Below are 16,430 nucleotides of genomic sequence, written 5' to 3'. Positions count from 1 at the left end.
TGATATTGTGGATCATAGAAGGTCAATTTACTGTATCTAGATGGTGTTAACAAACAATCCCATTCTTTTTTTCAATTCTAGCTTTTAATATTTATCTCGATTTTAAAATAATATATGATTAGAAAGTCCTAACATTTTAGCTGTTATGCTCTGTGTTTATTCAAGTGAATATTATGGGAACATTTTATTATAGTCTTTTTCTCAGTGTATTCTTTGCATTCCTCTCCTGAAAGATATGCTTGCTCCACAGCCTTTTAAAATATCAGGTCCTATTCAAAGCTGTTGTTATCACAATTCCAAATGCAATAGCCATTTAGATTTCTTTTTAGATTGAAATACACAATCTTCATTTTTAATGAAGAAAAATACCCATTGCAAAACCAAATCTTGGTAATCAAATCTACATAAAGTGTTATTTATCTCTCACAACAATATCAACTACTACCACTAACAGTATCTTTTTGTTCATTTATCTGATCACCACCAATTTCCTCATTTTTTTTAATAGATCTCTAGCACAATGTCTTTCCATTTGTTGTACTCTTTTGCCATCTCTTTCATGAAGTTCAGCTTTCTGAGATCAGTTTGAGCACTTCTTCCCATATCTTCATTGGGCTTCCTCTTATGCAGGTTCCTTTAATTTGGATTACTAGGCATTCTCTGCATGTCTCACAGATTTTATACTATTTCAGTCTTCTCTCCTGCACTCTACAGGTAATTCCTCTTAAATCCAACTTTATCTCAGTTCATTTGTAATCTGTATTTTATGCACACTAACATTTCACATTCAGTAGAGATATTCACCTCAGTTCCATCCAGTCTTGGCACCTCCTTTGCAGTCAAAGCTCATGATTTTCTACCATAGAACATTACACTTCATACAGTTTGTCTTTCACTTGGAAAGAGAACTATTTTGTTAGCAGTAGCTCTCCCTGAACTTTTCCCTTTTTGTTCTTGCTCTGGCTTTTATGCTTTTGGAACACCATTTACTGCCAAATGGCTCCTCTATGTAACAAAAGCTGCCAACAGCCACCAGGGAGCCCAGTGAGTACTTAAAAAAATTTATTCCATTAGTGTTCTTGTTGTTAACTACCATGTATCTGGTCCTGCTCATCTGTCAGCCTGCCTGTAATCCTACTTCATTTCTTGTACAGCCACAGTTTACATTGGGTACTCGGAATAAAGATCCTACTTTCTTTTTTTCTGTATATTAAACATGGTTACTTGATAACTGGAGAGCCTACTCTTTCTTACTAACATTTTTTTTGTTTGCTAGATTTACTTTAAAGCACCTCAATTTTTAGAATTTCTTCACTAATTCTAACACTATCTTGTAAGAAATGAAAAAAATTCAGAAGAATATTAAACAAAAATACTTCCATACATAAGTGTTCATGTACTTTATAAATATTTGGATATTTATGCATGTACAAATTTATATATTCACATGCACATATGAATGCATACACTCACACTTGTCAGCTTATATTTAATCTATTGAGGATGTGTATGCAGATTTTACATATGTTTTAAATGTAGAACCAAATTCATCTAAGTTTGTGCTGTTCAAAGGAGTTTTTGGAATGTTCCATTCTGTATTCATCTCAGCTTGTTAGTAATATGTCAAAACACTGACATAATGTAGCTACTAAAAGTAGTTTACATAAGACCTTCATTATGACTACAAGCAGAATTTAATTCATTTAGTTAATTATGGTTTTGGTTTTTGAAAAGAATGATTGTACATGCAATTAATGTGGTTTTGAGGAAGATTTACAATGAAAGTGACAAGAAGCTAATGAATATAGTAGTATAAAACTCGATAGTTTTGGTAATAAGATGTGTTTGCTATTCTTCTTCTGAACATTTTCTTAAGGTTAAGATTTGTTAGTGTTAAGAAGTTTTCCAATCAAGCCAAATTCTTTCTATTATCATTGCAGTTGCTGGCAACTGAGGCTAATGTAACCTATAAAAACTTCATAAAACATAATAGGACTAAAATTCTTTTCCCAAGTTGAGAAAAAAGAAACTTTGACTAGTTTAAGGATTTGGACAAGAAAGTTTCTTTACAGATATTCAGGCCTAAAGTAGAGAACCTTTTTTCTTCATAAAAGTAGAGTATTAGGTTTTCCTTCAGTTAACATTTGCATTCTATTATAATTAAATATAGCTTGATTTTCTGTTCCTTATAATAAAAGACAGGTACGGCTATTTGTAATTAACCTTACAAGACTGTTGTGTCAGTCTACCAACCCATAATTTTTATGCTGGATAAAAGAAAGAACTAATCTTTTCAGTGCTTGTGTTCTTTTCTGTTGAGACTCAAATATTTTTTAATGTTAACCTTTTTTTTTTTGTCTCATGTTAGCAAACAGGAGTACAAACCTAGACTTGGGTATTTATTTCATTGCAGCTGCACTAGCACACATCAAGTAAAGTGTACTTGTCTCTGTCCAGCCATAGGTATAGCACATACTATTTTACTACTATATTTGTTGTAGGCAAAACTATTTTACTAACTTTGCAGTGTATAATATACACCGGATAAATATTAAAACCTGTATACAATCTTTATTATCTCAATATTTAGTAACAACTATAGTAAAGGATATTTATAACCTGTAACAAGTATATAAAATTAGTTTATATATGTGATATGTGAGTCTGTTGCTCTTTTGTCTCATTGTTGCTTATAATATCAAACATCTAGAATACATGTAATTGCTTGTGTATCTTTGTGTTAGTTCCCCCTCCTCTGCTTGACACCCTGTGTTGGTTTGTCTACATCCCTGTAACTTAGCAGTTCAGCAAAAGAGACCAGTAGTGTCAGACTTAAAAAAAATAAGTCCTGGTATCACCTTCAAAGTGGTGTCCCAGCATGGCTAGAATCCAAAACTAAAACAAGTAAAAGATGCATGTATGTATATGTTGTATGCAGATTTTCAATATATATTTTCAACCAGAATGACCCATACAGCCATGAGAAAACTAGATATCAAGGCAGCTAAGTAGCTTCAGAAACAAAATAAAATTAATAAAGATGAAGCTGAGAGAACCCTAACACTAACACACCAACCAGTTTTTGCATAAAGTCATAAACTCTAGCCAAGTCCATTGACATTGCTGAAGAGATAAGATATAGAAGATAGAGGAATTGTGAGAATAGATTTGAGAGTACATAAAAGGATAAAAAAAAAAGGTAAAACATGTCAAGGTTGTAGAAAATAAATACCAACAGTACAGCAATAAAAGCAAAATGAAGACAAAATGGACAGAATAAAAGAAAAAAGACCAATTATAAGATAATGACAACACCATTGTAAAACAGAGAATGTGTAATAATTTATAGCTGGGAAGAAACGGTATAACAATAAGTAATGAGAGTGAGTGCATATAACAGAAAAGAAGGAAAAAAAATAGCCATCAAAAATCACCAATGTCCTATAAGAACTGGCTGACTTCTAACAGACTGTAAGGAAATAGCATATCAGTGGTCAAGTGAATAATGAGCAATAAAAGATGTTCATTATCACACACAAACACATATATCTGGTATTACTCTCAGTGCCCTCACATACCTACCATAGCCCTCTTCCTCCCTTGAACCACTCCTATATTTCATCATCACTTGTTACAGTTACCTCTACCACATCACTAACAATCTTTCCTCACACTCACATGTAACATCTCCATCTTTCCCACTCATCCAGTCCATTCCTCTGTACCAGTATATTTACATACCTCCCACTCCACTGTAAACTTAAGGGTAATGTACCCTCCACCCCCACATACTTCCATCACTATTTCTTTCTCCATCCTTCTTTTTGAACTGGTGTTGCCATGCAATCTCCTCTACAGAAAGACACCTATCCCTATCTCTTTATTATACTTTTTAACCTCTCAACTGGTATAAACCCATCTCTCTCAATACTACTCCCCATCCCAATTGAGGGGCTTTTATCTTGCAAGTTACCTGGTGACCTTGCCATTGCTGGTCCCATATAAAGAGCACCTATTACACTCTGTAAAATAGTTGGCATTTTGAAGGGCATCCAGTCATAGAAACCATGCCAAAACGGACAACAGAGCTTGGTGCAGTCAACTTGCCAGCTCCTGTCAAACGATCTAACCCATGCAAGCATGGAAAATAGACATTACATAATGATGATGAGGACAATATCCATTACTTGCAAGCAAGTATGGCTTTGTATCATACTTTTTAGGTGCCTATGTAGTCATGAGCAGACATAGACTCTTATCACCTTGATCTAGCAAACCATCTAGGATGTGACAGCTGAAGAGAAAGAGGGGCTGTACCAGAACTAGGACAGTACTCATTTTCAGCTGTGTAGACTGGAGCAGTATGAAGTGATGCACCCCCAGGTCCAGGAATTGAAATCCCTATCTTATGGTTGCAAGCCTAATACCCACACCAAAAGGCCACATTGAAACTAAAACAGTTAACCTTAAGATAAGATCAGATAAGCCATTTAAAAACGAATATACTGTGATATTTACATGTTTTTTTTTATAGCAATGTGTGTGTGTGTCACATCATCGTTTAAATGTCCACTTTCCATGCTGGGATGGGTTGGTTGATTTGAGTAAAGACTAACAAGCCAGGAGGCTGCCAACCACTCTGAGACTATAGTGGGTGCTTTTTACATGCCACTAGCAAGGGGGCCAGTCAGGCAGCACTGGCATCAACCATACTGAAATGGTGCTTTCTACATGCCACCAGCACGGGTGCCAGTCAGGTGGCACTGGCATCAACCATGCTTGAATGGTGCTTTTTACGTGCTACCAGCATGAGTGCCAGTTGGGCGGCACTGACATCAGCCACAACTACAGTATCTCTTGACCTAACTGTTCTTCTCAAGCATAGCATATTGCCCGATGATTGAAGGGTACTTTTAAACGGGCCAGTTGTGTAACACTGGCATTGGCCACGGCTATGATCTCACATGGCTTGCTGGGCCTTCTCAAGCACAGCATATCTCCAAAGGTCTTGGTCGCTTGTCATTGCCTCTTCAGCAGGTTCCCTCCACTTTTAGGGTGTGACACTTAACACAGCTGTCCTCATCCGTACACAACACATGACCATACCAATACACTCGTCTCTCTTGCACACCACATCTGATGCTTCTTATATCCAACTTATCTCTCAGGATGCTTATACTCTGTCATATATGCACATTGACATTACACATCCAGCAGAGCATACTAACTTAATTTCTTTCAAGCCTACGCATGTCTTCAGCAGTCAAGGCCCATGTTTCACTGCCATGTAGCATGGCTATTCACACGCTTGTATCATACAGTCTACCTTTCCCTCTGAGCAAGAGGCCCTTTGTTACCAGCAGAGGTAGGAGCTCTCTGAACTTTGCCCAGCCTATTCTCATTCTAACAGCTACACTCTTAGAGCATCTGCTCCCAATACTGACTTGGCCACCTAGGTAACAGAAACTATCAACTACTTCTAGTTTTTTTCTCAGGCATGTGATGGAATCTGTTTTCTGTACATCTTTGGGTTTATTACCCCTGTGCATCTGCCACACACAAAAATTATCTTCCCAGTTAACCTTCCTTTGATATTGCTGCACCTCTTATGTGCCCATAGCTTACACTGGATACACTTTATGGAGTTTCTACCTATGACTTTTCTACACATTGACCAAGGCCATCTACGTGAAGGGGTTTGTGATTTGTCTGCTTTCCTATTTAGTAAGACTTTGGTTTTTGTGAGACTGATTCTACAGCCCTTTGATTCTAGACCTTGCTTCCACACCTGAAACTTCTTCTCTATTAGAGCAAGGCTATTAGCATAGAGGAGCTCCCAGGGGCAACCTATCTTGAATTCCACTGTTATTGCCTGGCATAAGAAGGGGCTGAGGACTGATCCTGGGTGAGCCCCTACTTCTACCTGGAATTCTTCACTACACTCATTGCCAACCCTCACCTTACTGACAGCATCCCTGTACATGGCTTGTACAACTCTCACCAACCACTCATTTATCCCTAGTTTCTGCAGTGACACCAAATAATGGATCAGGGGACCCTGTCAATAGCTTTCTCCATGTCAATGAAAGCTAAGTACAAAGGTTTATCTTTGGCTAGGAATTTCTCCTGCAGCTGTTTTACCAGAAATATTGCATCAGTGATGCTTCTCCCTAGCACAAACCCAAACTGCATCTCACCTAAATTAACTGTCTCTTTAATTAGTTGGGCTATGACCCTCTCCATGACATATATATATATATAACCTTGTGGTTGGGGTTTGCACTCACAATTGCATTTCAATTCCTTGACTGGGTGGTATGTTGTGTTCTTGAGTAAAAAATTCATCTCATATTACCCTGTGATCACTTTGATACCTGACATGTAGTACATCATGCACTGGTTCAGGCAACGTCAATTCAATGGAGGGAGTGAGCTAATGTATGACACATACATTTAATCACTATAAACAAATCATTGTGCAGGTCTTTTTGTATATATATATATATATATATATATAAACACACACTTGCAAGCACATGCACACACACAGTTGTGGAAAAAGGAAATAGATGTAATTATCACAGTATATCTGTTATTAAGTGGATCATCTAGCCCTATCACAAGGTAAGTTTTAGTTTCAATCATTAATCAAATCACTTACCGAGACTTATACAGAAAATTATTCTGTTTGTTTTTACTTTTTTTTTTAGACTTTGACCTATAAATAATCTGTACCGTTTGCAATGTCAGTAGCTTATATTTGCAATTTTGGATCTAAACTTATATTATTTTTATTAATATTTCCAATTGAAAATATTAATGCTTCCAATTAAAAATATTTTTGTATTGGGTCATTCCGTAAATAATGCAGTTTTTTATCTTTTATTTTTCAAAACTAAGATAAAGTTCTTTTTTAATCTAAAATATACTCTCCTTCATTTTCAACAATGCTCTCCATTTATCTGGTAGACTTGCAAGGTCCCTCTTCCAAAATTCACTTGTCCATGATGAAAAATACTCCTCCAGTACTGTTCTGACCTCATTTACAGAATTCATATTTTTTCTGTCCAAATGATTTTGAAATCTGCAGAATAAATGATAATCAGATGGGGCAATGTCTGGCAAATATGGTGGGTGAGTGATCGTTTCTCATTCAAACTGTTCCAGCCTTTGGAATGTCATCCTCGCTGTATGTGGCCGAGCATTATCCTAATGGAAGAACACCTTTCATCTTGAAACCAAAGATGGATGTTTTTCTTCTAGCGCTGACTTAAGCCACTGAGGCTGCTCACAGTAGATCTCCTTTATTATTGTTTGGCTTGGGTTTAAAAGTTCAAAATGGACTAAACCTTTCCTATCCCACCAAACAAATAACAACACCATATATAGGTGAAGACCTTCTTTAACCTGGGTTGTCAGTGTTTCTCCTTTCCCTACCCACTATCTCCGGTGCTTGACATTTTTATAAAGAACCCATTTCTTGTCATCAGTCACTATTTGGTCCAAAAAAGGTTCATTCATAAGACATGACAGCAAAGAACACACATTCACTCTCTGCACGTGATTAGACTCAGAAAGTTTCTGAGGATTCCATTGACCCAATGTTGCTGAATGGTTGAATAACCAAATCCAAGCTTCTCTGCTAGTTCCTCAGCGTTACGATGGGATTTTGCCCCACCAGGGTTTGCAGGACGTCCTCATTGAGCTCTATCATTCTTCCAGGATGAGGCTCATCTTCTAGGCTGTAGATTCTGGCTCAGAATTTCTAGAACCACTGTTGGCACTGGCTTACGCTTATTGTCTGATCGACATATACTGTATTAAAATTCCTTGCACTTTCCTTTGTGTTGGTGTCTTTATTGAATTCATAAGCAAAATATACCGAATATGCCTCTTTGTCGCTTTCATTATAGCTTTGAAAAAATAACTGTTAAAATCAAACGGCATTCTTCAAAACTTGCACTAAAAATAAGCACAAGGTAAAATTACTGCCTGCTTTCATAGCAAGTTTATGCAGATAGTTTATCCTGTCTCCCTCTGACTTTTAGTTCATGCATTTGAAAAAACCTGCATTGTTTATGGGATGACCCAATACTTATGAGGGTTGTTGGATTGAAAGAGTTCAGATTCGCTGAGTCTTTTGAATCTCATTCCTGCAAATAGCTTCTGTTAATTCCTCTTCAGGCTTCCCTTTAATTCCATTGAAGCTCTATCAGTGAAAAACAGTTTTTGCTTGTTTTTTTACCTCTACAGATATGACCACATTGCAAATACAGCCACCTTAATGAACCTCTCTGACTTATATTTCACAGCTAATAGATAATGCTATTTTATTTATTAACATTTTTCTAAATTGTTATCTTGTATGGCTTCATCACAACTTCTTAGTATAACAGTAATCAAATAAGATATCCCTTTACCAAAGTTTTGTATGACGGGGGGGGGGAGTCAATCTCATCAACATAAGCTGAAGTTCTGCAAAGTATTTCTATTCATGATAAAAAATCTCCTTACAGTGCCAGATACCATTAATGCCATCACTATGTATAATAGAGCATTTTTCCTAACGTTTTCTCTAATATCATGCATTGCATACAATGAATGAACCAATATGCCAGATTGTAGCACCATTATCAGTCAGAAAATTGATATCTGGCATATTTATTTATCCTTCTTGCTGTACACTTCGATAATCTTTTTTTATCATATAGCATTCACTTATCCTTAGAATCTTGATGTGTTCCTGCTGTATATGTATTTTCGGTGTCCAATTCAATCTAATACAAACAAGTCAAATATCGTTGTGCTAATGATAGAATGGAGGTTGGTGATCATCATACATAAAAAGAAAAATAAGCCATTTCTTTTATCCGCAATATTTGCATGCAACATCTCAGATATAGTGTTCAATTTGGGATTTTATAATGTATATTACATTGATTTTGTATATTAACTAATGCTATTCTTAACACTAGTCATTCTTTCATAAAGATTTATTGTGTTTTATCATGACATAAACATAAGTGTCCTTCCAAAATTGAGTTTTATCTTACTTGTTTGCTACAGCATCTGTAGTAACTTGAGTTTTAGAATGTTTTGCTTTGTTTTTTTCTAAAGGTTTCATTATCATCAGCTAATGAAGCTGCTTCTTTCCTATCATTTGAATGCATTAGCTTACATATGTTGGTTACATTATGTTTCTGTTTTTTAATGTTAACTACTTTTTGCTGTACTAGTGGCAAATTGTGTGTGTGTGTATGTGAGAGAGGGATGCTTTATGATGCATAATTTTAATTCATAGAACTCCAGTTATCAATATCCACGGAATTGTATGTATTCCAGCCAAAAGTGGTGAGCAATATATAAAAAGAAAAATATTCAAATGCAAAATAATAATAGAAGAAAATAAAATCTAACAATAATGATAGATTTATATTGTTGCATATTAGTCCAGATTCTTCATAATGCCATAAGAGAAACTAAAGAAATTTATAAATGATTGCATAATTTATATGTATGTGTACCTCTTCTGATATCTTTAGCTGAATATAGATATTAATGTGTTGCTAAAATTAAGTTAAACATAATATAGATTCATATACAATTAACATAAAGGAATGTATTACTTAGAAGTATCTGGTCAGAGAATAAATTAAATCTTTGTGCGTGTGTGTAATTAATGTGCTCAGAAATATATATAATGTATATTATTTAAGCTTTCCTTAGTCATGTTTCCTCCTCTTCCTTTTTATTTTGTATAACTAGATATAGAATAATTAACTAATTTTATTTTACTTATTTATTTAATTATTTTCAAATAATCTCTAATATTGTTTTATGTATCAGCTTCATTAATACTGTAAGTTATGACAAAAAGAGTCGTTAAAATGGAAAAATGAGGGACTGTACATGGAGTGTCTCTATTGATCTTTTTCTATCATTGATCTCTATATCATGTTGACATGAAACACTTTTAATGGAAGGCATGTCTGTTATAGATTGAATAAGCTTTTTCAAGGTAACCATTGTTTTACTGATGTTAGTAGTGCAGATATATACATATATATGTATACATATATCATTCAGAGTCTGTCTGCAGAGCTTGTCACTCTTTATTATCTGTCATACAGAAGAAATGAGTTGCCTATTTTGAGGAGAAACCAGTACAGTTTAAGACAGTCAATAGTGGGTACTGATATGAAAGTCGGAGGTAAATTTAATGATTTTGGAAGTGGGGGACAGGATTTATAGCTTTTATCAGCCTAATTTCTCTTTAGTCATATTTCTAATATAATCCACCTATATCCGCTCACTCTCTCTCTCGCTCTCTACTTGGTGTTTTACTGCATTTATGCTAAAGCCAGTTCGGCTTTTTGTCATGAAAACCATGCATTCAAATCTACAGGAAAATTTAGTTTTCCAATTATTACTAAAACACATTTTGCTATGCTTAGTGTAAAAAGTAAGTAATTTATGTTATACTTTCCTTTACAAGTTGTTTCTATTCTCTGTGTCAAGTAATATTGAGATGTATGTACAAAACAAAGTTAACATACATATTATTATTAATTCTCACCTGACTGCATGTACATAATTTTTACACTACCTACCTTCCCAATTAACTCTCGCATTATGAGCCAGTGTTAATAGGATTAGCAATCATTTTCTGAAACCTCAAACTTCTTTTATTTGCTCAACAAACATTGTACATACAAATATGAATTTTGCTATCTGCAAAATATATTATGCATATATATTGTTTTGTTCTTACTGTATTTTATTTATAATTTTAATTTTTTGCACTTAACTTCGAAATAGTCATATTCTGTGAAATAATTATCATTACTAAATTTCTAATTGATGTGTCTTTCTATATAATTCAAGGTTACTAATTAACCAATCCTTAATCAAGTTGACTACTTCAATCATTCATTCATTCATAGGGCACCCTTGATTTAGTTGCTATGCATTTCAGCTTAATAGGATCATAAAGGTTAAATATACTGACATTTGCAACTTGCCTACTTATTAGCATTTTCCGACAGCCATCCATTCTTTTTTGTTATTTTTTTTTTTACCTATTCACTTTTTGCCATATCTCCTCTCAGTATGGAATCATTATGGAGAGATATTAACTGACCAAATTCTATTATAAGATGCTATTTTTACATTGAGATAATTTGGTATCTACATATGCTTTTATAGATTTCTCTTCCTGTCTCTATTTTTATACACATACTTACATATATTGATCATATTCAATGCACATAATTGATTATTTTTATTTAGCTCTTTATCAATATTTACTATATGTGACACCTTGTAACTTCTGAAATTACAATACTATTGTTTTAAAGCACTTTCAATATGTGCTTCATTCAGTCTGACACAATCTATTAGTTATATATGATTTTTTTTTCCTGAATGTATCAGCAGATTCAGTTTAAATAATTGTAGGGCAACAATTTTTCTTTTTTTTTTTTATAGAACCATGAACAATTTTATATCATATAATTAATATTAAATCTGCTATAAACTTAATGAATAAATTATTTTTATCCATTTAATTTATCCATAATATTTTTTATTGCTATAATTTGCAGTTATACATATATTCATATTTTACTGACAGTTCTTTTGAATAGTTCATATATTGTGAATATTAATTCATATGAATTTCTATAGTTACTGAACAAATTTCTGACTTGATTACATTTTTGATTAGACAGAAAAGAAAATATTTTTAGTTATTTATGTTTTCAAATGGTATACTATAATTGAAATTAGAATAAATTTTACTTTAAAATCTACATTTAAATTTACAGTTAGTACATCATGAAGCATTGTTTTAAATGTTGATAGTAATTTCTGTAAAATTTATCATATAAATGATGTAGGAAAATTAACACAAGAATTTTGTTGATTCTAGCATCTACTATGTAATATAGAATATTTCTTTTTCTGAGAATATATAGTAATATCCAAAGTTGTAAAGCTTTCCAAACAAAATACATTCTAGAAAAAATTCCTAAATTGTAAAATAAATAAAGAAGTTTTATATAACCCTGATGTTATGTGTGAGAGAGAGAAAGAGGCAGATAAGTAGTAATGACTAAATAAAATCATTAGTGTCATTCATTATCATCATCATCTTAATAACTACCTTTCTGTGCTTGCCTGGGTCAGACATAAGTACATTGGGTCAGAGTTTTCTGTGGTTGAATACCTTTCCTAATACCAACTCTCACCTGTTTCCAAGCAAGGTAATAATCTCCCAGCCTATCACACAACAAACAGCCTGGATATGTTTATGGAGATGACTGAGAACAAATGACATGGTTTCAATGAACCTTTTGTTTACAAAGATCACGCAACATGCCAAGAAGCTCAGACATGCTTTCACAGTGGAATGCAAGCAACACCTCCAGTATGCCATTGTTTATAACCAGCAAAGCATATGAAGATATGGAAAATATAAACTCATATGCACACATGTATGCATGCACGCACGCACACACATATGGTGAGCTTCTTTCAGTTTCCATTTTCCGAGTCTACTCACAAGGTTTTGGTCAACCTGGCACTCCATCAGTTACAACAATGAATGTTCCAGTTCATCCAATCAAAAGAACAGCCTGCTCATGAAATTAACATGCAAGTAGCTGAGCACTCCACAGATACACGTATCCTTAACATAGTTCTCTAGTTCTCAGAGAGAGTCACCATGGCATAGAGGTCAGCCCTTTGAAATACAGATACTACTCATTTTTGCTAGCTGAGTGAACAAAAGCAATGTGAAATAAAGTGTCTTGTTCAAGGACACAACATGCCACTGAGAATTGAACTCACAATCTCATGATTGTTAGCTGAGAACCCAAACCTCTAACTCATGTGCCTTTGGGGCTATAAGTAGAAGACATTCATCCACATGCCACACAGTGAGACTGAACTCAAAACCATATAGTAAGGAAGTGAACTTCTTAGCCACTCAACCATGCCTAACAAAAATTCACAGAGACACCTCTACTACAAATTGATTCAGTTTTTGCTAGAATAGAAAGATGAATGTGAAAACTATGATGATAATCACTATAGAGGTGCATGTATTTATTACCCACTGCTTGCTATAGCACTGGGTAAATGCAGCCTGTTTAACTTGCAAGTGACTGAAAGAAGTATATGGAAAGGCATCTAATCAAATTCACACATATTTCCAAAATGTATGATATGCTTAGAAGTCAGCTCCTGTCATTATGGCAGGTGAAAATTATGAATTACATAAATATTTTATATCCTCAGTGTTTGTGTTCTTTATATGCAATCCAAAAGTTATCCCTTTAATCATGTTATTGGCAGTGGGATTTCAGATCAAGCACAATAATCTTTCTTGAGCCAATGCAACCAAAAGTAGACCCCAGTCTTAATTTAAATGTTTGGGATGGATATTAGGAATAGTTCAAGTTGTAAGACACTTACCCAAACAGTTTTATACAAGTAGCTAATCCTATAGACTCTTCTAGGCCATATTAGAAGTTGTATGAATGTGTGTGTGTGTGTTAGTAGATACCTTGAATGCATTGATCACTGTATGGAAGAAATTTCATTGTTCTGATATCAACATTTGCTTGTATTTATGTCAGTATTTATCTTTCTGGTTTATTAGATTCCTCTTGTTAAATCCAGGTTTTACAGTCACCCTCATCTGTCACTGGCCAAGTTAAGATCCAATTTAGAGCTCTTCTATATTTTATCTGTAAAGACTGCTGGCATTTGTACCAGCAATTAGAGTGTCTTATAACTATGACTAATTGCCCAATACAGTAATGATGCTAACTTAAAGACAGAATCATTTTAAAAATCTCCTAGATAGAGATTTCCAAAGGACATTGATATTCATGAAGCCATAAAGATAAGAGATTTTAAGTGTAATGAATCCTTGTTAAACTCTATTAATAAGAGCAAAAATGTCTGTTTTTGCATGCTGTCCAAACTAATGGTAGAGGTTGACATATGATGTTGAAAATATACACACACTGTACATTGAACATAACTTTTTAATTATATATTTTATAAATTTATTTAACATTCCAGTATGTAAAAGTTAAAAAGTTGATACTATTCATTGTTAATTTCATTTACTTGTGGTAGATGACAAATGAGTCTGATGTAGTTAAGGCAGGACAAATGTGATAACTTGTCATTATGAATTATTGTTTCCCTCTCATAGAAGTCTGGGGTGAGGGACGATGGACTGAACCAAAAGCAGGTGAGTCAACAATACCATCAATAAGTTTAACAGCAACAGGATCAGTACAAATTAGCTCAATGCTTCTTCCAGATAATGAGTTCCTTTAAGGCTCTATGATGTCAGTAATATTCCTGAATATCAGTTTCTGCTGACAGGTCAATATACAAAATAATGTTATGAAGGAACTTGTATAATTTGGGTTTAGGTTTCAGTAGTTTGTCTACCTCCACCTCACTATCTCTACTGTCATCAATAAAAATTTTATCTATTTCTTCTGTTAACACTTGGTATCCTGGGTTAGCATCTGTCTTTCAACTATATTCTGACATTGTCTTCTCTGACATCTGCTCTGCTTGCCTCATACATGCTTCTTCTTTAGATCGCTGATTTCTTGAACTTTCAAAACCAAAATATGCTTACAGCAAAAGTGTATGGTAGTTATCACAGTATGCAATGTGCTGAACCTCACAGTGTAGCATAAATATTGCTCAAACGTAATCATGCAAACTTTAGGCTACTCTGACTCAACTTATTTTTGTTTCAGGGTAGGTTTTTATCTTTGAAAGAAAAGAATACAGCCTGGTTATATTATGATACCACAAGAACAGAATTATTATAAAGAAAATCAGTTTCCATTAATAAAATTTCAGTAATTTTATACATACATCTCACTATGAAGATGTATTTATTAGAGAAGAATGTGAAAGCAAATAGTGAAGAGTAGGTCTTAAGTAAGAAACAACCTAATATAGATAGAAAAAAGCTGGGAAGGGAGAGGTTAATAGATTTCAACAGTATGCAAATTAAGAGGCTATTGAGGGAGAAGGGCAGAATGCTAGAAAAGAAGCATACTTCTTAAAGAGTGGTGTAAAAGCAAATTAGAAACAAGTGGATATGTACTGGTGAAATATCACTCACCTTCAGTCCTTATTTCTATCAATTTCTCTAATCTTGCCATTTGCCCAGTACACATCATGATACAGCTAGTTGTAAGGTATGCAGTGCTTTATCTAAACAATTACCACAAAATTTCATATCAGACCATGGACAAATTGGTTTCCCATGATTATATTATTAAATGAGCTTAATATTTATGATGAATTTACTGTTTTTGAATTTATGATGAATTTGCTGTGCTCATTTATCACACCTTGAATTTTCTCTCCTACAAGACTTAAACATATCAGTAGAGGTCAACACTAACAGTCACTCACGTAACTCAGATTTCATCTGGTTTGTCTTATAAACTAGCTTAATAAGATACAATTTAATGGGGATTCACTAATGCCTGAAGATCTTTTACATCCTCTTAACCAATGTAGTATCCTTCTCAAACATCAATCTTCACTGAACTTCTGTGTTTCCTGTTATTTTTGGCATGTGTTATCTTTTCTTTTCATAGCTGGATGCCCTTCTTATCATAAACAATTATTAAATAAAATTAAATTCTTCTTAAAGCCAGCTGCCAGGCTGAAGTTTCTCAGCTAAGACAGACTAAGTTTGTTCTATACATGAAATACTAAACATTGGTTTTTGTGTATTTACATTAAACATTTTCATATTTTATCATTTCAATAGAACTTCAATTAGTAACATGGTATCCTAACAGTTTCTTTGTTATAAGGTTTTTATAATATTTCATTGTCTATTTTTCATTGGTAGCACAAAAAATAGTCTTAGTTCTTGTATTTTGTTTTAATGATATTTTTATACATTATATGAAATTTCATTCCATAGAAATATTTTGTGCACTTAACATTTTTTTTACAAATTACTATAATAGGAAAAAGATGTAAATTGATTTTTTATATTTAAATTGTGCATTTTAACAATGTTGCAGTAGATAAACTTGTGTACAAATTTATCACATTGTTTAAGATTGTAGTGCATACTGTTCGTGGTTGTACAGAATAATATAGAAACTCAATTTACATAGCAGAATTGTTTGGTTTCTATAATACTGATTCACAAATGTATTTTCCAGTCACTCATCAAATAATCAACATACTTGATCTACTGTGAAGTGATGTTTCAAACATCATTTTCCCCATTATTTCTTTATACTTGTTTTTCATTTTTATGACATCTCTGATTCATTTAGTCTCTAAACAATTCTATTTTCCTACATCAACAGATATACATTCTTGTAAATTTACTTAGTAATTCTTTCACCTTTATTTTG

The 16,430-nt window shown here is 33.7% G+C and overlaps 1 protein-coding gene across 6 annotated transcripts in view; it reads left to right on the top strand.

The window, feature by feature from the left end:
- LOC115214751 (trafficking protein particle complex subunit 13) overlaps nt 1-16,430 on the top strand; it is a 332,050-nt gene that overhangs the window by 181,087 nt on the left and 134,533 nt on the right. The window contains exon 1 of one of the 6 annotated variants that reach the window (XM_029783773.2): nt 10,183-10,210. The exons of 3 other annotated variants lie outside the window; for them this stretch is intronic. In XM_029783773.2, coding sequence (XP_029639633.1) covers nt 10,198-10,210 — 13 coding nt within the window. In that variant the 5' untranslated portion in view covers nt 10,183-10,197. Of the gene's footprint in view, nt 1-10,182; nt 10,211-10,322; nt 10,463-14,187; nt 14,267-16,430 lie in introns of those variants that run through there. 2 more of the 6 variants (XM_029783772.2, XM_036505548.1) reach the window with 2 other exon arrangements.

Source organism: Octopus sinensis, linkage group LG8 (genome assembly GCF_006345805.1).
Source record: "Octopus sinensis linkage group LG8, ASM634580v1, whole genome shotgun sequence".
In the NCBI taxonomy this organism is placed as follows: Eukaryota; Metazoa; Mollusca; class Cephalopoda; order Octopoda; family Octopodidae; genus Octopus; species Octopus sinensis.
This window is presented reverse-complemented; position numbering and strand designations above follow the sequence as displayed.